Source organism: Aquarana catesbeiana, linkage group LG02 (genome assembly GCF_042186555.1).
Source record: "Aquarana catesbeiana isolate 2022-GZ linkage group LG02, ASM4218655v1, whole genome shotgun sequence".
Classification (NCBI taxonomy): domain Eukaryota; kingdom Metazoa; phylum Chordata; class Amphibia; order Anura; family Ranidae; genus Aquarana; species Aquarana catesbeiana.
The window spans coordinates 101,262,465-101,288,680 of record NC_133325.1 but is presented as its reverse complement, the minus strand read 5'-3'; the positions used below and the strand labels follow the sequence as shown (position 1 = coordinate 101,288,680).

General features: G+C 40.3%; 1 protein-coding gene across 3 annotated transcripts in view; it reads right to left on the bottom strand.

Moving 5' to 3' along the window:
* Positions 1 to 26,216, bottom strand: part of TRPC4 (transient receptor potential cation channel subfamily C member 4) — a 301,283-nt gene that overhangs the window by 7,202 nt on the left and 267,865 nt on the right. For all 3 annotated transcript variants that reach the window (XM_073613285.1, XM_073613287.1, XM_073613286.1), the window contains 3 exons: positions 23,678 to 24,006; positions 18,834 to 19,029; positions 11,505 to 11,699 (listed from right to left, as the gene is read on the bottom strand). In XM_073613285.1, coding sequence (XP_073469386.1) covers positions 11,505 to 11,699; positions 18,834 to 19,029; positions 23,678 to 24,006 — 720 coding nt within the window. The remainder of the gene's footprint in view (positions 1 to 11,504; positions 11,700 to 18,833; positions 19,030 to 23,677; positions 24,007 to 26,216) is intronic.

The following is a 26,216-nucleotide window of genomic DNA, read 5'->3' as shown; positions in this document are numbered from 1 at the left end:
TGACATGTAAGTTCTTTGGACATATTTTTGGGCATTGAACTTTAATGTTATGATCTTTACCTATATATGTACTTATACTTTGTTCTACATTACAGAAATGGAAACATTGTCCCTGATGAAGATTGTATTTATATATTTCGAAACGCGTTGGTCTCTCACTCATGGATTATCAGCATTTATGTAGTGGGATTCTTATCATTTCTGTCAAATTGTGAATGTAGTAATATTGTTGCTTATATTAATGTGATTGTTGATCAACTATGGTTTTATGAATTTTGGGTATTAATAAATTGCATATTTTTATATATAAAAAACTCCTTCATATTTTCTCCATAATTGCCCTTAAAATCCCATTTTCAAGGTCCTTTTTTCTTTAATGAAAGTCTGGTCTAATGCCCTGTCAGACAGTACTGTGCTGCATGGCAAAGCAAGCTGAGTGAATATAAGAAATGGATGAACAGAAATGGAAATCCTCTGGCATGTAAAGTTCCCATATATGTTTCCCACCTACGTATTTAGCTATTTGATTGGAGTTCAGCTTTAATTTAGGGAGAATTCAAAACTCATGACGTAAATACTGCTGGGTCAGTAACTTGAATTGTACCAAATGCAACAGCATAACAGCCAGACAACTAAACATCAAAGAGCACTATCATTTCTCTCAATTAATTTAATATACATTCAGTGCCGCACAATTAATTATCTGTAAATATCAAAATAAAACAAGACAAAAAAATAATTAATAAAAGTGTTTTCAAAAGACCTTCAAAATTCTCTTTAGAATCCACACAACTGTGTCATAAACAACTGACATTAGGCCTACTGAAGAAGCCCAATTGGAGGACGTAATGCATATGGGTGGGAGGAGCCAAGCCTGTGACGTCACACAATGGCTTTCAGTGGTGAGCCGAGAGTATTGATTGCTTGTTTCTATAGACAGTCAGGTCCATAAATATTGGGACATCGACACAATTCTCATCTTTTTGGCTCTATACACCACCACAATGGATTTAAAATGAAAAAAAAACAAGATGTGCCTTAACTGCAGACTTTCAGCTTTAATTTGAGGGTATTTACATACAAATCAGGTAAACGGTGTAGGAATTACAACGGTTTGTATATGTGCCTCCCACTTTTTAAGGGACCAAAAGTAATGGGACAATTGGCTGCTCAGCTTTTCCATGGCCAGGAGGTGTGTGTTATTCCCTCATTATCCCATTTACATGGAGCAGATAAAAGGTCCAGAGTTCATTTCAAGTGTGCTATTTGTATTTGGAATCTGTTGCTGTCAACTCTCAATATGAGATCCAAAGAGCTGCCGCTATCAGTGAAGCAAGCCATCATTAGGCTGAAATAGCAAACCAAACCCATCAGAGAGATAGCAAAAAACATTAAGTGTGGCCAAATCAACTGTTTGGAACATCCTTAAAAAGAAAGAACACACCGGTGAGCTCAGCAACACCAAAAGACCCGGAAGACCACGGAAAACAACTGTGGTGGATGACTTTCCTGGTGAAGAAAACACCCTTCACAACAGTTCGCCAGATCAAGAACACTCTCCAGGAGGTAGGTATATGTGTGTCAAAGTCAACAATCAAGAGAAGACTTCACCAGAGTGAATACAGAGGGTTCACCATAAGATGTAAACCATTGGTGAGCCTCAAAAACAGGAAGGCCAGATTAGAGTTTGCCTAACAACATCTAAAAAAGCCCTCACAGTTCTGGAACAACATCCTATGGACAGATGAGACCAAGATCAACTTGTACCAGAGTGATGGGAAGAGAAGCGTATGGAGAAAGAATGGAACTGCTCATGATCCAAAGCATACCACCTCATCAGTGAAGCATGGTGGTGGTAGTGTCATGGCGTGGGCATGTATGGCTGCCAATGGAACTGGTTCTCTTGTAGTTGTTGATGATGTGACTGCTGACAAAAGCAGCAGGATGAATTCTGAAGTGTTTCGGGCAATATTATCTGCTCATATTCAGCAAAATTCTTCAGAACTCATTGGACGGCGCGTCACAGTGCAGATGGACAATGACCTGAAGCATACTCTGAAAGCAACCAAAGAGTTTTTTCAAGGGAAAGAAGTGGAATGTTATGCAATGGTCAAGTCAATCACCTGACCTAAATCCGATTGAGCAGGCATTTCACTTGCTGAAGACAAAACTGAAGGGAAAATTCCCCAAGAACAAGCAAGAACTGAAGACAGTTGCAGTAGAGGCCTGGCAGAGCATCACCAGGGATGAAACCCAGCATCTGGTGATGTCTATGCGTTCCAGACTGCAGGCTGTAATTGACTGCAAAGGATTTGCAACCAAGTATTAAAATGTGAAGGTTTGATGGATGATTGTTAATCTGTCCCATTACTTTTGGTCCCTTAAAAAGTGGGAGGCACATATACAAACTGTTGTAATTCCTACACCGTTCTCCTGATTTCGATGTAAATACCCTCAAATTAAAGCTGAAAGTCTGCAGTTAAAGCACATCTTGTTTGTTTCATTTCAAATCCATTGTGGTGGTGTATAGAGCCAAAAAGATTAGAATTGTGTCGATGTCCCAATATTTATGGACCTGACTGTATTACATTGCAGATGTTTGTAATCCCTGGTGTATTGTGCATAAAAATTTTTTTAAAAATAGTGAACACTATGGTCCTCCAATTTATATCTTCTGTCATGTGTATGACTGAAGATCAAGTAGAAGGAAAGAATAAGAGCACCCTGAACTGGAACCAGGAGGAGGAGGAGTGTTGCTGAAGCGCGTAAAGGAGGAGTAGAGTAGAGGTGAATGAGACTCTGTAGTGGGGTCTGATTCTGGAGGGCATTTCACCTTTAGGTGGTGGTTCACAGGACACATCTGAGAAGACATGTACTGTCACTTGTTTATGACACAGTGGTGTGGATTCTGTTGAGACTGTTCTTGACTGGGAGACATTTTAAGGACTTTTGAGAACAAATTTTTTCTCTTTTTTATTGTTTTATTTTGATACTTATTTATGAGTAAATAAACAAAAACACCAAGCACAATAATGTTCTAGCGTGACATATACAATCAAATAAGTGTAAATCAAATGTATGTGAATGCACGTGCAATTAATTAAATAAAAATTGTGAGATTGACAATGATATCAAGGTGCTATCAATTATATAGTGGTCAGAATCCCCTAAAAATTAAAAAAACATATAACATAGATTGATGCACTCTGATACAAAGTTCAATCAATGTGAGAAAATAATTTTTTGTGCTAAAAAACCAATGTTAAAAAAAGTTGCTACCAAATCGCTAAAAAATCGCATATATATAAAATCGCAACTATATGAAAAAATCGCAAATATTTAAAACTGTGTTCCTCCAGTTATACAAATCCACTGGAAGTGGTGCGATATCTCCAAAGTAAACTAAGCAACAATTGTGTATAGATATACTAAAAATGCATTTGCAAATAGTAATCAATCCAAATTAGTGCCAATAAATAAATAAATTAGATATATTCCCTGTGATAAGTGTTGAATCCTCCATAATAAAAAATAAATAAATGATATGCTTATAAAGGTGCAATATATATACAATTGATGAGTATAAATAGATAAATAGTGCCAATAGAATCTGATTAAATATAGATGATTAAATTCATGAGATAGGATAAGTAACAGGTGACAGTTCAATCCTCAGTAATCTGGGATATCTGGATTCCTGCAGTACTTATTTGTTCACCCTCTGAGCTATTTCTTCCACAGCCACAATGAATGGTAATTTTCTCAGTATCAAGTGGTTTTATGTAAAATAAACAAAGAGAGAAAACATTGTGCAATATTGTTACAATAAAAGTTCACAGGTAAAACAGCACAGTGATACACTCACGTGTGCCTGACTTGTTTTAGGCATGCAGATAAGCAGATAGGCAGATCTCAGCTGGCTTGTAAGGACAAGGCTTGCTAAGCAAGCTGCTGCTGCTTGATACAATGTATTCAGTAGACTGTGTCCTAGGCTCCTCCCACGCGTTGCATCACTGACACGTGACTTTCTCAACTGTAGAACTGTACTGAATTTATATTATATGTCAGGGGTAGGCAACCCTCAGCACTGGTGCCGCAAGCGGCACGCAAAGCCTCTTTTGTCGGCACTCAACTTCCTCCACATCAGCAGAGCAGCGCAGGCAAGTCTCATTGAGACACTAATGCATTCCAATTTCAGAATTCCCCACACTGCACCTGCACTGAGGGGGAGGCACTGTGCTTCCACACATTGTAAAAGATGGGAAACATTGTTTGGTTCTCTAACTTTGCTGTAGCTGCGATCATCAACTTTTGTGATGGGGAAGAGATTGGGTTCAGTTCTGCTGGGGGGGCGGTCCCTGTTTCCAGGAGGAGGAGGACTGTCATTGGCCACTGCTAAAGCCAATCACAGTCCTGTTAGCCCCATCCACCATCTGGGGAAGATGACTTGCTTGGTTGCCACTACCAATCTCAGAAAGAAAGAATTTCACTGTGACTGAGAAAACCCCAATCAGGTGACAGTTTGTGGAATTACTGTTTGTTGAGCTTCTGGGAACTTTGTTGAAATTATTCCTGAACCTTTGCGTCACTTACTACTGAACCCCTGCACTCTATGTCCCTTTAAGCCACAGACAGTATTTAGCCCAATGAAAATCACACCTAACTTTTGCGGCAGCGTAAAGCGCCGCACTTATACTCAGCTAATTTTTTCCCAACTTATGATCTTGCACACAGACCCACTGCTTTCAGAAAATACCCTTGACCTGAGCTCATCATTGCGCATCCATTTCAAATGATTGTATGTGACATCACATAAAAGCACGTGGGCTGGATGCGAGAGGTGGATCAGCAGGATGAGTGTGCCAGGACAGGTAGATGACAGGACAGGTAGATGTGTCTCATTTTTGCTTCCTTTCACCACTCTGCTTATTACACATATCATAGATGAGGAGAGGGTACAGCAGTGGAGCAAATGAGCAGGATGGATTCAGAGGTGGGACAGAAGAGCAGGGGGAACCAAGGTGGGACAGATGTGCAGGAGGTACAGTGGTGGGGCAGATGGGAAAGGGGGTTACAGTGGTGGGGCAGATGAGAAAGGGGGTTACAGTGGTGGGGCAGATGAGCAGATAAGTTCAGTGTTAGGACAGATAAGAAGATGGTTCAGTAGTAAAACAGAAGAGCATGGGGGTATGGCGGTGGAGCAGATGTGCAGGGAGGTACAGTGGTGGGGCAGATGAGAAAGGGGGAACATTAGTGGGGCAGATGAGCAGGGGGTTACAGTGGTGGGACAGAAGAGCAAGGTGGTACAGTGGTGGGGCAGATGTGCAGGGTAGTACAGTGGTGGGGCAAATGTGCAGGGTAGTACAGTGGTGGGGCAAATGTGCATGGGGTTACAGTGGTGGGGCAGATGTGCAGGATAGTACAGTGGTGGGGCAAATGTGCAGGGTAGTACAGTGGTGGGGCAGATGTGCAGGGGGTTACAGTGGTGGGGCAGATGTGCAGGGGGGATACAGTGGTGGGACAGATGTGCAGGGTAGCACAGTGGTGGGGCAGATGTGCAGGGGGACAGTGATCTGAGGTGTGAAGTTGCATACGAATACTTAACCGCTTAAGGACCGAGCCTCTTTTTTACACTTGTTGTTTACAAGTTAAAATCTTTTTTTTTTTTTGCTAGAAAATTACTTAGAACCCCCAAACATTATATATATATACAGTGGGGAAGGAATGTATTCAAACCCCCTTAAATTTTAAACTCTTTGTTATATTGCAGCCATTTGCAAAAATTATTTAAGTTCTTTTTTTTTCCTCATTAATGTACACACAGCACCCCATATTGACAGAAAAGTAGAATTGTTGACATTTTTGCAGATTTATTAAAAAAGAAAAACTGAAATATCACATGGTCCTAAGTATTCAGACCCTTTGCTCAGTATTTAGTAGAAGCACCCTTTTGATCTAATATAGCCATGAGTCTTTTTGGGAAAGAAGCAACAAGTTTTTCACACCTGGATTTGGGGATCCTCTGCCATTCCTCCTTGCAGATCCTCTCCAGTTCTGTCATGTTGGATGGTAAACTTTGGTGGACAGCCACTTTTAGGTCTTGCCAGAGATGCTCAATTGGGTTTAAGTCAGGGCTCTGGCTGGGCCATTCAAGAACAGTCATGGAGTTGTTGTGAAGCCACTAATTCGTTATTTTAGCTGTGTGCTTAGGGTCATTGTCTTGTTGGAATGTAAACCTTCAGCCCAGTCTGAGGTCCTGAGCACTCTGGAGAAGGTTTTCGTCCAGGATATCCCTGTACTTGGCCGCATTCATCTTCCCCTCGATTGCAACCAGTTGTCCTGTCCCTGCAGCTGAAAAACACCCCCACAGCATGATGCTGCCACCACCATGCTTCACTGTTGGGACTGTATTGTACAGGTGATGAGCAGTGCCTGGTTTTCTCCACACATACCGCTTAGAATTAAGGCCAAAAAGTTCTATTTTGGTCTCATCAGACCAAAGAATCTTATTTCTCACCATCTTGGAGTCCTTCAGGTGTTTTTTTTAGCAAACTCTATGCGGGCTTTCATGTGTCTTGCACTGAAGAGAGACTTCCGTCGGGCCACTCTGCCATAAAGCCCCGACTGGTGGAGGGCTGCAGTGATGGTTGACTTTCTACAACTTTCTCCCATCTCCCGACTGCGTCTCTGGAGCTCAGCCACAGTGATCTTTGGGTTCTCTTTTACCTCTCTCACCAAGGCTCTTCTACCCCCGATAGCTCAGTTTGGCCGGACGGCCAGCTCTAGGAAGGGTTCTGGTCGTCCCAAACGTCTTCCATTTAAGGATTATGGAGGCCACTGTGCTCTTAGGAACCTTAAGTGCACCAGAAATGTTTTTGTAACCTTGGCCAGATTTGTGCCTTGCCACAATTCTGTCTCTGAGCTCTTCATGTAGTTCCTTTGACCTCATGATTCTCATTTGCTCTGACATGCACTGTGAGCTGCAAAGTCTTATATAGACAGGTGTGTGGCTTTCCTAATCAAGTCCAATCAGTATAATCAAAAACAGCTGGACTCAAATGAAGGTATAGAACCATCTCAAGGATGATCAGAAGAATATATACATATATGAGTGTCAAAGCAAAGGGTCTGAATACTTAGGACCATGTGATATTTTAGTTTTTCTTTTTTAATAAATCTGCAAAAATGTCAACAATTTTGTGTTTTTCTGTCAATATGGGGTGCTGTGTGTACGTTAATGAGGAAAAAAAATGAACTTAAATGATTTTAGCAAATGGCTGCAATATAACAAAGAGTGAAAAATTTAAGGGGGTCTGAATACTATCCGTCCCCACTGTGTATATATATATATATATATATATATATATATATATATATATATATAATTATTATTTTACTTTTAATTTTTTATTTTGACACAGTTTTTTTTAAAAAAACAATTTGGGTCACTTTTATACCTATTACAAGGACATCCCTTGTAATAGAAGAAAAGCATGACAGGACCTCTTAAATATGAGATCTGGGATTAAAAATACGTCAGATCTCATATTCAGACAAAAATGCAATTAAAAAAAAAAGAATAATTGAAGGAACAAAAAAATTCTCCTTTAAGAGCTATGGGCAAAAGTGACGTTTGACGTCGCTTCCACCCTCCCATGGAACCGAGCAGGGGTCATCTTCCCCTCAGCTTCCCCTCAGCTGCTGCCATAACCCCAGTATTTAGCGTCAAAGTACCGACGTATGGGTACGTCGTTTTTCGTGAAGTGGTTAAGTAGTTTACAGCATTTACTTTATAAAAAATCATTTTCGTGATTGAGAGTGTGAAGTTGCCATTTTTTTTGTTATAAAATCGGCATGCTCAATTTCTTTGAAAACATTTTTCGGCACACTGTGCTCAAAAGGTTGCCTACCCCTGTTATATGTCATAAGTTATGGATTAGTGGAAACACTTGTAGAGTGTTAGTGGGAATTTTTTGCCTTGGTTATTAGGCACTAGCACAATTTTGGGTGAAGTGTTATCGATCACAATTTTTTTGTGTTGGTAATTGCGCGGATTGCATCACACTATTTTAATTTCCCTCAATTGTTCTGATTTCTACCATAAAATACCTGTTGACTCTGTTAGAAATAGCCTTGTCAAGTTACTTTTTCTTCAACTGACAATGCTTACACATTGACAATAACATTTCAAGCCTTGTGAGTTGTCACTCTTCTAGATGTAATCCTATGTTGAGCTTAGAAAGGGAGGATGTGGTGATGTAATAAGCAATAGTTTGTACATCACATCGCTCTCCTGTGTTTTCCCAAATTCTTATTTTCACCTATACCAGCAAAGGCATCAATTTCGCCCAGGACACAACTCCACTGCTGAAGGAATCAAAGAATATGTAGCAGATGCCCACACACACAGGAAAGTGATGTGTAAGCAATGCTGCACCCAAATGCCTATATCAGAAGCCATCTTAAAATTGAGGCCACATTCCAATACTGGCACTAGCATATGTGTATCATTATACATTAAAAAAACTATTAACAAAAAAAGTCCCAGTAGTTTTATATTTAACAGTTTTAGTTTCAGAAGTAGTATCTATGTCTAAAATGACCCCACGTATATGCAAGTATGCATATTATCATTTTCAGTGTCTCAATTTAATCAAATCAGTCAGTCATATTAGTTACACCCTAACTTACCACTAAATCCTCCTTATTTAATTAAATAAAGCAAAATACCAAATCAGCAAATTCACCTAGTTAATTAATTATCTGTAGAAACATTATAAACATTATAAAATTAATTAAACTATAAATTATTCAACTAATCTTCTAATTATTAGTTACACAAACGTAGATAACTCAATAAAATAGATGAGCAAATAATTAGCATAAAATCCTGTTTGTTGAAATGCTAATTATTTCCAATAACTATCAACTTCCCCATGTTATTAATCCAAATATAATCTTCTCACAAGACTGACCAAAATCTTTCCCAGGGCCCCCCTAATTGTTTAAGAGGATCGGGCACATTACTGATGTACCAAAACACTTTCAGACACTCAGCTTTTACATGTTCTACAATCCTACAAGATAAACAAGAGAGGTCTGAGAGAATGTGGAACATATGGATATGCTACATACCTTCTCCCACTTAAAGTGGTTGTAAACCCTCACATATACCCAGTGAAGTGAATAGCCTAAGATGATACATAGGGATGAAACAAATCTTCCTACATAAGTTTCACATGTATATCTGCTGTCTTCCCCTTTCTACACCCTTTGAAATGTGCAGATGGTGTTAAAAATCTTTCTTCTTCTTTCAGCAGTACATAGGGGTGGGTGTGGAGTAGGGACAGGGCCGGTGCTAGACTATTTTGCGCCCTAGGCAAGACCAGATACTTGCGCCCCCCACCCCAAGAAAAAAAAAAAAATTAATTCAATAATTCTAGCACCAGAACTCCTGCATAACACTAAACTGATGACCTATCAGGGGCTTTGCGTGTGAAGCACCGCAAAACGTCAGTACCCTATATTATTTCATAGGCAGCGCTTTAAAAGCCCCTGCAGGACATCAGGTTAGTGTTATGCAGTAGTTCTGATGCTAGAATTATTGCTCTCACTCCAGCATGCATGGTGATACATAACATGTGTAGGGCGATCACATGCATTTTTGTGTATGTGTGTGTGTGTAGGGGAGGGTGAGCTCTAAAATGTTTTGTATTTTTATGTATCTCTTTAAATGTTTAAATCATTTTTTTATATTTTTATTCTTTTTTTTTTTTTTTTTACGTAACTTTTATTGCCATTATATAGGGGACCAATAGCCCCCAATGTAATAGCATATAGGTGACAGGTACTCTTTTTATAGACATTCAGGGTCAATTAGACCCTGGATTTCTCCTCTGTACTCTGCTACAGCTGATGGAACACAGGTGGGCAGTAGAGGAGGAAGGGGTGAAGCCAGGTGGACAGGAGAGGGGGTTGCACCTAGGTGGGGGGGAAGACAGAGCCAAGTGGACATGAGAGAGGGGTGCAGCCAGATGGAGGGGGTATGCAGCCAGGTGGAGGGGGGGTGTAGCCAGGTGGAGGGAGGATGCAGCCAGGTGGAGGGGGGATGCAGCCAGGTGGAGAGGGGAGGGGGATGCAGCCAGGTGGAGGGGGGGTAGAGCCAGGTGGACAGGGGAGGGGGGATGCAGCCAGGTGGACAGGGGAAGGAGGGGTGCAGCCAGGTGGAGGGGGTTAGAGCCAGGTGGACAAGGGAGGGGTGATGCAGCCAGGTGGAGGGGGGATAGAGTCAGGTGGACAGGGGAGAAGGGGTGCAGTCAGGTGGAGGGGGATATAGCCAAGTGGACAGGGGAGGGGGTATGCAGCCAGGTGGAGGGGGGATGCATCCAGGGGGAGGGGGTAATGCAGCCAGGTGGAGGGGGGATGCAGCCAGGTGGAGGGAGATTGCAGTCAGGTAGAAGGGGGATGCAGCCAGGTGGACAGGGGAGGGAGGGGTGCAGCCAGGTGGAGGGGGGTAGAGCCAGATGGACAGGGGAGGGGGGATGCAGCCAGGTGGAGGGGGGATAGAGTCAGGTGGACAGGGGAGGGGGGATGCAGCCAGGTGGAAGGGGGGATGCAGCCAGGTGGAAGGGAGAATGCAGCCAGGTGGAGGGGGTGCAGCCAGGTGGAGTAAACAGTACACAGAACATGGAAATGCAATTATTTTAGTAAATATAAACTGCTAAATACCCTTTCTCATTAGCAGTATATAGCAGTCTTGTGAATTCTATCAGTGTCCGGCCGAGCACTGGTAAAGCTTGTAGGAGGAGTTTTCATTCTACTCTGACTGTCCTATGAGGCTGTAGGACCCTGACCCTCTATCTGGAAAGTGCTGATTGGGCCGGTATTGATCACATGCAGCCTCCCAAAAAAAGAAAGAAAAACTCTCTAGCATTACACACCAAACTGAGCATGTGCAGAGTTATTCCAAAGCTCTTTTCTATCAGGAGATGGATTGGGGACAGTGGTAGAAGGGGGGGATAGGAGAAGACAGGATCAAACAGCCTTTTTACACAATGCAGAGGATTAACCCCTTAGGTTCCACAGTGAGTATAACACACATGCTACTGCATATACAGACTGATTTTACTGTTGTGGGTTTAGTAACACTTTAAAAAATGATATAGGTGGGAGGTCTGGTTGCTCTTCTTTGCTTGAAAACTGAATATACGGTAATTTTTTAGGAATTCTAAAACACTTACAAGTTCTAGAATGACAATGGAAGATTAGTTTACAACCAAGTTGATCATGTACTATGTCCTATACATTGGATCACACACTTAAATCTCCTGGCATCTTCCCATTACAACAAGAATTGCAGCATGTTCTAAGGATATTAATGTAAACCATTTTTGTTATCCAAATAAGTCAAATTGTGATTTCCAATGCTGAAAACATATTATCTACTTATGTTGTATGTTAGTGTTGTGTATGATTTTTGCTATATATTTTTACAAGATACGTACACCGATTGTTCCAAAGCTTTGAGGCTTTTTTCTTGTGTATTGCTTGCATACTTGTTTCTGAATCCATTTAAAAAAATACCACGCAGATTTGGGGCTAGGTATTATATTGAATGGAGTGGGAAGTGTTCCACCTTCTTCAAAATAACTCATCCACAACTTTGTTCTAGCAAACTTCCATTCGATGTCTGCATGATCCTAGAAGGAAATAAAATAATGAATGTTATAAAGCAAAATTCAGTTTCTTAACAACTTCTATGTATTTCCAAGTCAAACATGAATTGACACCCAACCTGATAAATTGCCTCATTTTTTTTTTTTTTTTAGCTTTATTCTCCTAAAAGGCTCAGAATCTGAGCATGCGGGATTTCCTCTAAGAACTGTTTTATTACTGTTTTGAGCAGCACTCTGTGATACACACACTAGAGAATGGAAAGGGGGGGTGGGGCTTTAAAGCGAATAGAATCGTGTGATGAGAGGCTGCTTTGATACTCATTCTGCATTCAGTGAGCTTTAGTACAACTGGGGCATGTACTATTTAAATTGAACTTGAACTTTGAATATGCACGCATTACATATTTGTAAAAGCTCTTTAAAACAAGCCCTGGTTCATATCTGTATACAAACACTATGAAGAAATTGAATTTTTAAAGTTCACAACACAGGGATTGAAATATTAACTTTTTTTTTTTCTTCTGTTGTGATATTTTTAAGAATTTTGAGAATAAATAACTTCATAATAATAACAGCTAGAGAGACAGGGTGGCTTCTTTTAAAGCTCTTTTGTTGCTTGTTAATACACGAAAAGTTTATAGTTCATAGGCTGGGCACAGGTGAACTTAATAATAAATTGTAATAAATATTGTAACAGAAACATTCGTATTGTTTAGTGATGAAATCTTATCTGAATTACAGTGCACTTTTAAAAATAGGGCTAATAGGGCTAAACAATGCAAGTATGGCATCTATACTACCTAGGACCATCATACTTTTAAGGCCCAGTACTTATTTAGTCCGAAGTGAGAAACAATGTTGTACTCCAGTGGTTTCCAAACTGTGGCCTGGGGACCAGATGCAGCCTTTTGCTTGCCTTTTCCTGACCCTTGGGGCACTATTCCTCCACTGACACCAACAATGGGGCATGACTCCTGCTACTGACACCAACAATGGGGAACTTTCAGCTAGTACTTGTTGATTCGTGGTGTGCTGGCAAAGATGTACATTGACCAGTGATGCTTTCAGTTTCCAGCTGATTGTTGCTGCAGCACCCACTACGTCTGAGCCTAATCCATAGTTTCATAGTAGGTAAGGCTGAATAAAGACAAAAGTCCATCCAGTTCAACCTGTGTAGTTGCACGTGTGTCAGTGGCCTCTGTTAGCCACAAGGGTAAGCCCTGTGATGTGTGTCACTAACAGTACTGTCGCGGTCAGTATACCCCTTCTTTTCCTGCATAAAAACTGAGAAGAAGGCATTTAGTACATTTCCCTTCTCTGTGTTATCCATAACCATCCTCCCAGCCTCGTCTTTTATGTGGGCAATGTGCTCTGAGCTTGCCTTTTTACTGTTAATGTAAAAAAATGTATTTGGATTTTTTTACTCTCCTCCGCTATGTCTCATAATTTTTTTGGGCTGCCCTGATTGCGTTCTTACACTTATTCCATTCCTTGCAGTTTTGGAATGCTGATGGTGACCAATCCCCTTTATATTATTTACTACTTGCCAACCAGCCGCCGGAGTTATACTTCGGCAAGTTGGCTCAGCTGCGCGAATAGCCGTACCGGTACGGCGGTTCATGCACTAGCTTCTGCCAGAACACGCCTGCCGCCGGAGGTGCCCACAGCGCCCTGCGGGAGCTCGCCTGCAGGTCGGGTGGACTCGATGTCCACTGGCCACCCGCGATCGCGGTGAAGAGAGGCAGAATGAGGATCTGCCTATGTAAACAAGGCGGATTCCCATTCTGACAGGGGAGAAGAAAGAGATCAGCCGTTCCTAGTGATCAGAAACAGCGATCTCTCATTACTCCCATTCAGTCAGTCCCCCTGACAGTTAGAGAGCACCTCCCTAGGGAACACTTACACCTTTGATCGCCCCTGGTGTTAACCACTTCCCTGCCAGTGCCATTTATTTAGCGATCAGTGCATTTTTATAGCACTGATCACTGTATTGGTGTCACTGGTCACCAAAAAGTGTAACTTAAGGTCAGATTTGTCCGCCGCAATGTCGCAGTCCCGATAAAAATTGCAGATCACCACCAATACTAGTAAAAACAATTAAAAAAAATAAAAAGTTCCTAAATCTTTTAAACTATTTTATAGCTATAACTTTTGCGCAAACCAATCAATATACGCTTACTGCATTTGTTTTTATCAAAAATATGTTAGAAGAATACTTATTGGCCTAAACTGATGAATGCATTTGTTTTTTTGGGGGGGGATATGTATTATAGCAGAAAGTAAAAAATATTGTTTCAAAATAATAATTTCAAAATTGTCAGTCTTTTTTTTGTTTATAGCGCAAAAAATAAAAAAAAAACGCAGAGGTGATCAAATATCACCAAAAGAAAGCTCTATTTGTGGGAAAAAAGGACATCAATTTTGTTTGGGTACAACGTCACAAGACCGCGCAATTGTCAGTAAAAGCAAAACAGTTCCGTATCGTAAAAAATGGCCTGGTCATTAAGGGGGTAAATCCTTCCAAGACTGAAGTGGTTACAGGCCATTTTTTCTCTTTCATGAGGCTTTTTACATTATGGTTTAGCCACCCAGGTTTAACCTTTGCTCTTCTATATTTATTGCCCATTAGAATACACTGTGTGATACCTTTTTTAATATGCTCCTAAAGCATTCCCATTTTTCTTCCATGTTCAAGGTATCTAGGATTTGGTCCCAATTGATGTCATGTAGTAATGACCGCAGTTCAGAAAAATCGGCTCTTTTGAAATTTATTGTTCTCATGCTACCCTCGTACCTCCTTTTTCTATGTTTTACGCTAAATGTGATCATCCTACGATCGCTAGATCCCAAGTTGTTCCATATTTCCACATCTGAGATCAGACTTGGATCGTTCGTAAATTAATAAATCTAGCAGGGCATTCTTTCTAGTTGGGGAATCCACAAATTGGGACATGAAGTTGTCCTCTAAGACATTCATGAATTGACAGGCCTTTAATGAGTGAGCTGTCCCATCTGGCCAGTCAATATTGGGATAATTGAAGTCCCCCATTATGATAACATTTCCCTGTCATTTCTAACTGTGATAGTAGGTCCCGCGTCTTCTCCTCCTCCTTCAGATTGGGTGGAATATAACATACCCCCACTATTAACTTCCCACTTACTTCTTCTCTTTGAAGTTCTACCCATACTAATTCCACCTCCCCCCTCGTCCCATTCACAATTTCGCTCCTCTCTACCACCCTTGCATCATTTTTGACATATAGACACACCCCTCCCCCTCTTCTACCTTCCCTGTCTTTCCGATACAAGGAATACCCCTGGATATTTGCCAACAAATCGTGTGAGCTGTCAAACCAAGTTTCAGTTATTCCCACAAAGTATAAGTCCTCCTCACGTAATAGCTGCTCCAGTTCCTCCATTTTGTTAGCTTGACTCCCATCATTTGTTTATACTCCTTTCAGCATTGTATGGGTGCATATTAACTTCCCTTTAGTTTTCTCAGGCTTTGTTTTCAAATTGTCTTTGCATTCACCACAGGATTAGAAGGTACAGCTGTATTATCCCTGCTGACTACACTATTACCCTCTGTCCTTTGCTCACTTCCGCCTATTGCTTCCTCTGACCCCCCCACCCCCCCCCCACCCCTGCAATACCTAGTTTAAAAGCCAGGAACATGTGCAGTGAGAGAATTGACACTATTCCTCTTACTGACACCAATTATGGGTCACTATTCCTCCCACTGACACCAATTAAGGGTCACTATTCCTCCCACTGACACTAACGATGGGGCACTATTCCTCCCCCTAATACAATGATGGGTCATAGTTTACTCCCACTAATGCCAGGACATTTTCTGCTCCCACTGGTCATACTCAGGCCCCTCTAAATTCTGTAGGACAGTAAGGGCTTGTTCACACTTGACTAAATTTCTAATGCTTAACAAACGCTTCTATAGCATTAGTATGGGCGTTAGACTTACTTTAATGAGCTTTAGTATGGGCGTTAGACTGGCATTTTATAAGCATTAACTAGGAGTTAAAAATGCTCCTCAAATGCCCTATGGGCAGTTTTGAAGCATTTGATGAGCATTAGGAGCGTTAAAACTGCTGCACAAACACCTATTCCATTACAGTTAAAAAGCTTATCTTAATGCCCCGCAACCACACTGCAACTGCCTACCAGAGTGTTTGTGAAGCGTTACCATAGACTTGAATGGGAGGCGTTGAAAGGCTTAAAACGCCTCCTTACTCACCATGAGACATTAATTTTGAAGTGACACGTTCTAATATTTCATGTTTTGATAGTGTGAACAGCACTATGTGCTGTCCATTGTATCATAGGCGTTTGAGGAGTATTTTTACCGGCTCTAAAACGCCTGCTTTTAATGCCAGTGTTAACTTTTTTTAGAATGTTTGCAGACCATTGCTGTACACTTAAAGAGAGATGGTGAAGTTTGGTTAGTCTTCCGGTGCACTACTTAAGGTATATATCTAGCCAAAACCTTTTTTAGGTTTGGATAAATTAGGGAACGGTTAGAGTCCATGTCAGTTATTTTTCTACACTTCACTAGAAACACAACACGAAGTGAGTGAGAATCTCTTCAAAGTCAGTCTTAGACAGTTAGCACAATAAAAGGGGTGCCTGTTGATAGATTTTCCATCATCTCCTGTTCCTGTGACCAACAAAAAACAATGTAATTCCCATCCCTTTCCATCATGGGTCACCAGGCAAGTTAGTTACACTTTACTTGAGATGGATCTTGAACTACCTCCTTCATTGGGGTAATCAAGAACCCAGTAAAGGTCAGGACCCCAAGTAATTTACCTCATTCTTCCTGCTAGTTACAGAACTCTGCAACTCCCACTCAGAGAAAGGTCCTTTTCTGTAGAATGCTGGAAAAGGGACTGAATTGTTCTACGCAGGCTGTGGCTTCTTTCACGAGAAAATAAACTGTAAGGGCCCATTCACATCCAGATGTGCAGCCCATTCAAAATGCATGTAATGTACCTAAATGTACATATTTTTTGGAAATTGTGTTTTCTGGTGCATTGCAACATACTATAATGAAGTTGTGTTCTCTGAGATGTTGGGGTACCATTTAAAAAAAGTAAAATGAATTGTAACACATTAACTGTAATACAGTAGTAGTGTGAACAGACCCTAATGCCGTGTACACACGGGTGGACTTTTCGACCAAACTCGTCCGCCGGGAATGAATCCGTCGGACAATCCGACCATGTGTGGGCTTCATTGGACTTCCGACTGACCTTTTCAGTCAAAAATCAGACGGACTTTAGATTTGAAACATGTTTCAAATCTTTCCAACGGATTTGAGTCCGGTCGAAAAATCCGTTCGTCTGTATGCTAGTCTGGACGGACGAAAACTGACACTAGGGCAGCTATTGGCTACTGGCTATCAACTTCCATATTTTTTAGTCCAATCATATGTCATCACGTACAAATCCATCGGACTTTGGTGTGATTGTGTGTAGCCAAGTCCGTTCGTTCGAAAGTCTGTCGGAAGTCCGCCAAAAGTCCGTCAGAAAGACTGTCGGACTTTTGATGCCGAAAAGTCTGCCCGTGTGTACACGGCATAAGATTTTGTACAGCTTTTATTTTGCTGCACCGTAAATATATTTAAAGAAAATTTTGCCTGGAGTTCACTTAGGACTGTTACTCCCCACATCCCGTATGTATAGAAAATTACAACTGATCTTGTTTTTTGTATAAAATCCAATGTTTTGTGACCCTAATAGTAATCCTCTGTGCGGAGGAAATTATATCTATGTGGTGAGTCTGAATGGATCACCCCAAACCATATTGAACATGATTCGTAATAATATTCATGTACTATGTACCGTTTTGTTCATTCGTTCGTTTTCAGAATACCTTTATCCTGAAGAAGCACCTCTGCTTTGGGGTACTGGAACTCATCCACAGCTTTTGATATCTACTCTACTCTATTGTTACAGATGATGGACATGCTAACTTTATATTTGGGCAACTTAGCCTGTGATCTATATGAAGTACACAAAGTTCTATATGTAAACACAAAGTACTGTGGTCAGGCTAGCATTACAAAGGGTTCTGTTTGTGTTTTCATACCATTGATATTTTTAGCACTTAATCTCATGTCTTTGACATGACGGACCTGCTGTTTTGGTTGAGTAAAAAATAAATAAACTTTGGATTTTATCCAAAATACAGTGCCAACTGTAACTTTCTGAGACAGTTCACCTTAAAAATCTCAGAGATTTGTTAGCTGCCATAGATTTGCTGTTTATGAAATGTATTTAGCTGATTTAAAATGAGTTTAGTTGGGTTCAACTATTCCTACCCTTACTTGAAATAACACAAACAACTTAAAAAGGGTTTTCTACATTTTAGGAAAAATAAACTCAGATTCCATCACATAGTAGAGGTCTCCACTTTAACACTGTTTATGTCTCACTATGTTCATGAATTACAGTAAGTCTAGTAAAGCAGAGCTTCCACAAAAACATAATGGTCCTCCTATAAACATTACTACAACAATATGAACTGTTCTGGGACTCCAGGGTAATACAAATTGTACAACAGATTGATCAGCTAGCACAGTTCCCACAGGTTGCTGCATGAAGACAGATATCTTTATCAAGGGTCCAAGTTGGCTACAACATAGAAAGAAACCCCCTAAAGATTCCTACAGATTTTTCAGCAGATAAATAAAACAGATATGTCATGTACACATAATTGAGAAAAGTATGGAATAATTGAGCATCTCTACATGTATTAAATTCCCTATACAATGGCCCAACCCCTAGGAACCTACAGGGTACAGTCACTGGCAATTATAAGGAACTGCACCAGGGACTTCAAACTGACATTTTAAAATGTGCTTCTTTATTTTATCCACTAATCTGTCCATCAGAATTAACAAATTTCAGTGTTACAAACAGCACAACAGAGCATGCCATTAAAACTGTGCTACATTTTGGGTCAGAACTAACCCTTTCTCAAGCAGGAGTTACAAACTCCTTTGCTACTTCACAGCAACTCTTGCTTGGGGAAAGATGGGCTACTTTATTTTTTCTGACTTGATTTTATATTGTATGGTTGTTATAGAAGAAATATGTTATTAGGTCTTTGTAATATAAAGGTAAAAAAATTGTTGCTTACAGCAATGAGCTGGTAGGAGTTGTTCATCATGGCTATTAACATGTTTAGAAGAACAACCAAGGAGATGACATTATAGGTCCCAAACATGGTTGCACCAACAAATTCTGTGAACTTGTGATCAGGTTGCACCTTTGTTACATAGAGATTGATGAGGCCAAAAATTGACCAGAACAAGGACTGAAGAGTCTCAAATAACCTACAAGGAAAGAGAATACATTGAAGTAGTAAAAAGTGTGTATAAATGATGTATATGTGTATATATGTGCATAGAATCCAACAAGCTTTAAGGAAAAAAAAATAGATTACAGAATAAAATAAATACAATAAAGGTACAGCAGGCTGCTTATTTTTGGTGAAAACAAAAAAAACTGGTCTACATATAGATATATATAGATATATATACAGTATCTCAAAAAAGTGAGTACACCCCTCACATTTTTGTAAATACTTTATTATATCTTTTCATGTGACAACACTGAAGAAATGACACTTTGCTACAATGTAAAGTAGTGAGTGTACAGCTTGTATAACAGTGTAAATTTTCTCCCACTCTCTCAAACTGGACACTGGAAGTTCAACATGGCACCTCATGGTAAAGAACTCTGAGGATCTAAAAAAAAAAAATAGTTGCTCTACATAAAGAGGCTCTAGGCTATAAGAAGATTGCCAAGACCCTGAAACTGAGCTGCAGCACAGTGGCCAAGACCATACAGCAGCTTAACAAGACAGGTTCCACTCAGAACAGGCCTCGCCATGGTCAACTAAAGAAGCTGAGTGCACGTGCTCAGCATCATATCCAGAGGTTGTCTTTGGGAAATAGACGTATGAGTGCTGCCAGCATTGCTGCAGAGGTTGAAGGGGTGGGGGGTCAGCCTGTCAGTGCTCAGACCATACACCGCACACTGCATCAAATTGGTCTGCATGGCTGTCGTCCCAGAAGGAAGCCTCTTCTGAAGATGATGCACAAGAAAGCCAGAAAACAGTTTGCTGAAGACAAGCAGACTAAGGACATGGATTATTGGAACCATGTCCTGTGGTCTGATGAGACCAAGATAAACTTATTTGGTTCAAATGGTGTCAAGTGTGTGTGGCGCCAACCAGGAGTACAAAGACAAGTGTGTCTTGCCTACAGTCAAGCATGAGGGTGGGAGTGTCATGGTCTGGGGCTGCATGAGTGCTGCCAGCACTGGGGAGCAACAGTTTATTGAGGGAACCATGAAGGCTAACATGTACTGTGACATACTGAAGCAGAGCATGATTCCCTCCCTTCGGAGACTGAGCCGCAGGGCAGTATTCCAATGTGATAACGACCCCAAACACACCTCCAAGATGACCACTGCCTTGCTAAAGAAGCTGAGGGTAAAGGTGATGGACTGGCCAAGCATGTCTCCAGGCCTAAACCCTATTAGGCATCTGTGGGTCATCCACAAACGGAAGGCGTAGGAGCGCAAGGTCTCTAACATCCACCAGCTCCATGATGTCATCGTGGAGGAGTGGAAGAGGACTCCAGTGGCAACCTGTGAAGCTCTGGTGAACTCCATGCCCAAAAGAGTTAGGGCAGTGCTGCAAAATATTGGCGGCCACACAAAATATTGACACTTTGGGCCCAATCTGGACATATTTACTTAGGGGTGTACTCATTTTTGTTGTCAGCAGTTTAGACATGTATGGCTGTGTGTTGAGTTGTTTTGAGCGGACAACAAATTGACACTGTTATACAACCTGTACACTCACTACTTTACATTGTAGCAAAGTGTCATTTAGTCAGTGTTGTCACATGAAAAAATATAATAAAATATTTACAAAAATGTGAGGGGTGAACTCACTTGTGAGATACTGTACACACACATACATACACATACAGTATGTATATATATATATATATATATATATATATATATATATATATATATATATACACACACACACAGTATAATAAATTATACTTACAGTATATGTATAATTCTTATTTAATATTTTAATATTATTTACAGTGGCAGTGGCAGGTAATTTTTCAGGAAAAGCTTTTGAAAGATTCACTCTAATAAAAGTAGAGTGAATCTTTCAAAAGCTTTTCCTGAAAAATTACCTGCCACTGCAAATAAAAGAAGCACCACATACAAACATATAGTAGTCTACTGTGTTGTTACAAGTACACTGATACAGTTACAATCTTCTTACTCATCTTTTCACATTATATGCTTTTTGGCAGAGGAAGTATCACACTTTAGCAAGAAGACCCTTAAAATAGTATTGAATACTAAGCCGAGAAAGTTCTCCTGCCTTGCTAAAATTATTGATATCTGTGTCACAGACCTGTCTGCACTTTGCTAAATCCACAATATATTTATGTAACATTTAAGAATATCTAAAGTCAAAACTTTTTCAAATGCATTTAGTTTGTTATTTATCTTTGCCTAGAGGCATAATGGACTGCCTATACAACAATATAAAGAAACAGCAGCAGATGGTATTACAAATAAAACTGAGGGAAGTAGTTCTACCTTCGGTAAAGTTTATTGTAAATACATGAAAAAAGCTCTTTAATGTAGAACTACAGCTGACACTTTATCAAAGGGGTTTTACTGATTTTACATCAAGAAATCTTACAGCAAAATGCTTTAATTTTGCATTTATACATGTACATACAAAGCATGTGTTTTGGAGAGGGTGGCTTGGTGGTAGCAAAAACAGTTTTACTGCCTCCAACGGCCCACCTGAATACCATTATTACAGCCTGACAGGGGTGCTTTGCTTCACTGCCGTGGCAATTTTAACTCGGGCTTCAGAGTTTGACAGGCTGCACCGCCTGTCAAACTTGCCCACTGAGATAAACGAGGCTGTACTGCAGCTGCGAACCAAATGCTTGACTCTCAGTTGCAGCACAGACCTGCAATGTAAAAAAAAGAAAGAAAAAACAGTTATCAGGAAGCAGTAGTAGTGCCTCCTGAATGTCTGCCAGCTATAGTGCCCTCAGAACAGCGGTTCACCATGGATAGCTTTTAGGAGGTTGCTAGGAATTGCTGTTGGTGTGAAAGACCCTTTAATCTGCCAGAAGTTCTGACTTGCACTCGGTGGCAGCCCTGCCCAGTTGTCTGATGTTAAACTATAGAATCCCCCCCCCCCTCAGAAAAAAATAAAAGCCTACAGAATCCCATCCATTCTCCTGATCTCCAAAACATAAGGACTCATTTCTCTGTAGAGCAAAATGAGAACTGGGATGGCTCCTTAAGATAATAAGCACAGGACACAGGACAGCTCTGAATTTCTGACATGATCATTAGGTAGTTTTTTGTAATTGATAAATAGATAAAACAAATGCCTTTAAAGGTATAATTAACAGACCAAACGTGTGCAAATAAAAGAAATTAATTGTTGGGGTTTGCATACACTTTAAGATGATATTGATTCCCATTCTCTCCCAGAAACACAACATCAAGTGAGGGGAGATTTCTCCAAAAGAAGGGAAATTTCCTCTTGAGACTTGTCAACAAAACAAGTACCCCAATGGAATTTTGCTTTTCTACGACTGGAATTTTATATTTTCTCTCACTTTCAGTTCTGGGGACAATAGTCACTTACTCTTCCCTATTTTATTCAAAATGAAAAAAAAAAAACTAACTACTTTAGAAATACTTAAATAAGAAATGAGTGACGCTAAATATGACTAGTGGGCTGGGAATTCGACTTTTCAAATGTTCAGAAGTGTTTGCATACAGTAAATTGCACATCACACAGTCCTATCACTAAAACAATGTAATATTATCTAATATAACTAAATTTGTATTTTCACTTTTTGCAGCTAATTTAGGATAACACCTACTTTATATTTGTTACATATTCTCATTCACTTAGCATAACTTAAAAACAAATTTGAAAAAATTCTGCATACAATTTTAAATGTTCTTTTTTGAAAACTCCAGTGTTGAAAAATCCTACTTATTTCCTAACTTACTTTTCTGGGAAGCTGTGTTTGCCGTAATTAAACCTATCTGTGCTTTGCTAGCAAACCCTGAACACTGTCTGTCTTAACATAGGGTTAAAGATTTAGAAGCTAAGCTTCTTGCATTATATGTTAATGAGAGTATACTCAGGCTGTACTAAGCCTTTCTTTTAGAAAAGTCTAATGCCCTGTACACACGATCAGAATTTTTCATCGGATTTCCGTTTTTCCGACGGAATTCTGCTCAAGCTTGGCTTGCATACACACGGTCACACAAAAGTTCTCTGAACTTTAGATCGTCAAGAACACGGCAACGTACAACACGTACGACGGCACTAGAAAAGGGAAGTTCCATACGAAGCGATGATTCTGAGCATGCGTGTTTTTTTGCGCGTCCGAATTGCATACAGACGAACGGAATTTCCGATAGGAACTTTTTCCGACGGAAAAATAGAGAACCTGCTCTCAATCTTTTGCTGCCGGAAATTCCGCCAGCAAAAGTCCGATGGAACGTACACACGGTCGGAATTTCCGACCAAAAGCTCACATCGGACTCTTGCTGGCGGAATTTCCGATCTTGTGTACGGGGCATAACTCTGACAATGTTCAGAAATGCTTTCATTCAGCCATGACCCATTGGGTTCCATTCACAAAGCAGTATCTTCATGCAGTATTTACCGAGCATCTTCAGCATTTTGAGGTAAATACCGCAAAATGGCATAGTGAATTGACAATTTCAGGATCGCATGCGATATTTAGGGAAAATGTGGAACTTAAACAACCCATGCGATCTGCTTTAGTGAATGGAGCCAATTTTCTTGAGATGCATCTAAAAGGTAAGAAATATGTGTGAATAGGCTTTCCATCTAATGTTAACAAAAAAAAATCAATATTTACTTACGTTGAGAAGGCATTGTTTTGTTTTTCACAACGGATGCCAGTGCAGTTCAAGGTTTTATTATCAAAGTTGTTGGTGTCGTAGTTAAAGTACAATTGATTCAAACCATTGGCAAATGCAAGTAGCACAAGACAATATATAAAAAGGAACTTTAAAATGTCCAGAAGCATTCTTCCTAAAGAAATCTGAAGGGGACCCAGGTGAGAATTAGCTGTGAACAATGAAATCAGCCGCAAAGAGCTAAAGATGTTGGCGATAGCAAATAATGCTTCAGCAACCAGTGTTGGATGCCACATGTCCCATTGATTTCGAGTGATTAATTCTGAATTGTACTGCCAACAACAGAAAAAAAAGAAAGTTATTATTTATGTATTTTTCTAAGTGAAAATTGTAAAATGTAATCCATAAAATGAACTCATGGTCAAATATAAAATACAGTAAGTTTTTCGCTTTCTCTACAGGTATATCCCATCTCCCCCTTACCTACTCTGACACTTGCTTTGGTTTTTTGAGTGGGTACATATAAAAAGATATATTATGGAGATAGGCTAAATCACCCAACATTCACAATGTCCTCCCATGTACTAAGTATGTTTAAAAAAGGCTTTCCTTTGGCTAAATTGTCTTGATATTTCTTGGTACATTTTTCAGATTTTGATCTTTAAAGGGTAACTTCACTTTCATGGGGGGTAAAAAATAGCAAAGAAAAATAAAACTATATAGCGTATACAGTTGAGACTTAAGTCATATTGTAATTGACTGTTATTAAAAATTACCTTTCTCTTTCAATCTGCAGCCGCTGTCATTTTCTGTAAAATGCAATGCAATATGGCTACCTGGAGGTGTTCTGTACACAGATGGTGTAAAGAACGCCCCCTGAAAATGTAATTTCCTGCTTGTGTGATTGGCTTACTGATTTTCCCAGAAGTCTGCACTTAGATACACATCAAATTTTTGGCATCCCCGGCAATAAAATTGTCATTTTTAGTGAGATACTCCCAAAAGGAAATCACGTCTAAAGGGATGCAGACCTTGCCAATTTCCTTGTTAGAGCCCTACAGGTGCACAGCTAATTGATAATTATAAAGCCCATCCCATATAGATTCAATTTGCACATGGACACAGACAAACAAACAGCTGTTTCTTCAGAATAACAAAAGGTAAGCATCTGCATCTAATTGTTAGATGTGGTGGCTGCATTATTTTTCATTTTAGATGCTTTCTCTTGTTGATTTGGCCAGTAACACCTCCTGTAATGGAGTGCCCCCACTCTGGATGGTGGAGCACAGAGGCACAGCAGACAGCAGCACTGTCAGTCTGGGAGGAGGGGAGTATTAGATGTACTAAAATATTTAAATACACTAACAAATTGAAAGCCAAACTCCAGCTAATACTTTATAAGCAGTTACAGCAGTCAGGAGTTTTCCTTTTGGGATAAAGGTTTTACATAAATAAATAAAAGCTGGCAATGGTAACCACCCCAGTCAGCGTTAAATGGTTTGTCTCATCCCTTCAGCTTCCCAGGGTACCCTTCTACATGGGAGCTTCTTGGAATTATAATGTCATATGACAAACTAGTTGCAAATCTTTCTCAGCTTAAGGACTTCTTTACTCTGCAGACCCTAAGCCCTGTTCTGTGTTTGGGAGGTTAAAAATTGAAATCCATTCTTTAGAATAAAATCACAAAACTATTGCCTCAGATAATGAAAAACTCAGGGGACAGTATCAGTCACTAAGGGTTTGATTTACTAGGACTGGAGCACTCAGAATCTGGTGCAGCTGTGCATGGCAGCCAATCAGCTTCTAACTTCAGCTTGTTCAATTAAGTTTTGACAAAAAATCCCGGAAGCTGATTGGTTTCTATGCACAGCTCCACCAGATTTTGCACTCTACCGTTTTGGTAAATCAACCCCTGTGTGAAAACAATATTTGGTCGCCTAACTGTACAGATTGTAGTTATGTGAGAGCAGTAAGGCTCGGTTCACACAGGGGCAACCCGACTTACAGCACGACTTTGCAAGGCGATTTGGAGGTGACTTCAGCGTGACTTTGCACAACTTACAACGCCACTTAAAGTTGCCTCCAGGAAAGGCGACTTTGGCTGTGGCCAACACAGAATAATCAGCTCTGTGGGAGGGAGGGGTTGCCTGGGTAAACGTGGGAAGTACCTGCGTAAATTATTTTCTTTTTCTTGTAAAGTAGCTTCAATATAGATGGAGGTCTGACTTGGAGGCAACTTACATTGAAATCTATGGGTACAAGTTGCCTAGAAGTCGCCTTGAAGTAGTACAGGAACCTTTTCTGAAGTCGGAGCAACTTCAGTAGTGTACATTAATGTCCAGCAACTTGGGGCAACTTGAGGCCTGATAAGTCGGATCCCAAGTCGCTGTAGTGTGAACCGGCACTTAGAGGGCTTCTTTAACACCAAGGACAGGAAACTCTCTTCACAGAAGGTTGAGTCTGACTCAACCCCCCCCCCCCCATCTCCTACCAGTTCTAGGGAAGGGGACTCACCATTTCACACCATTTTCACCACAGATTT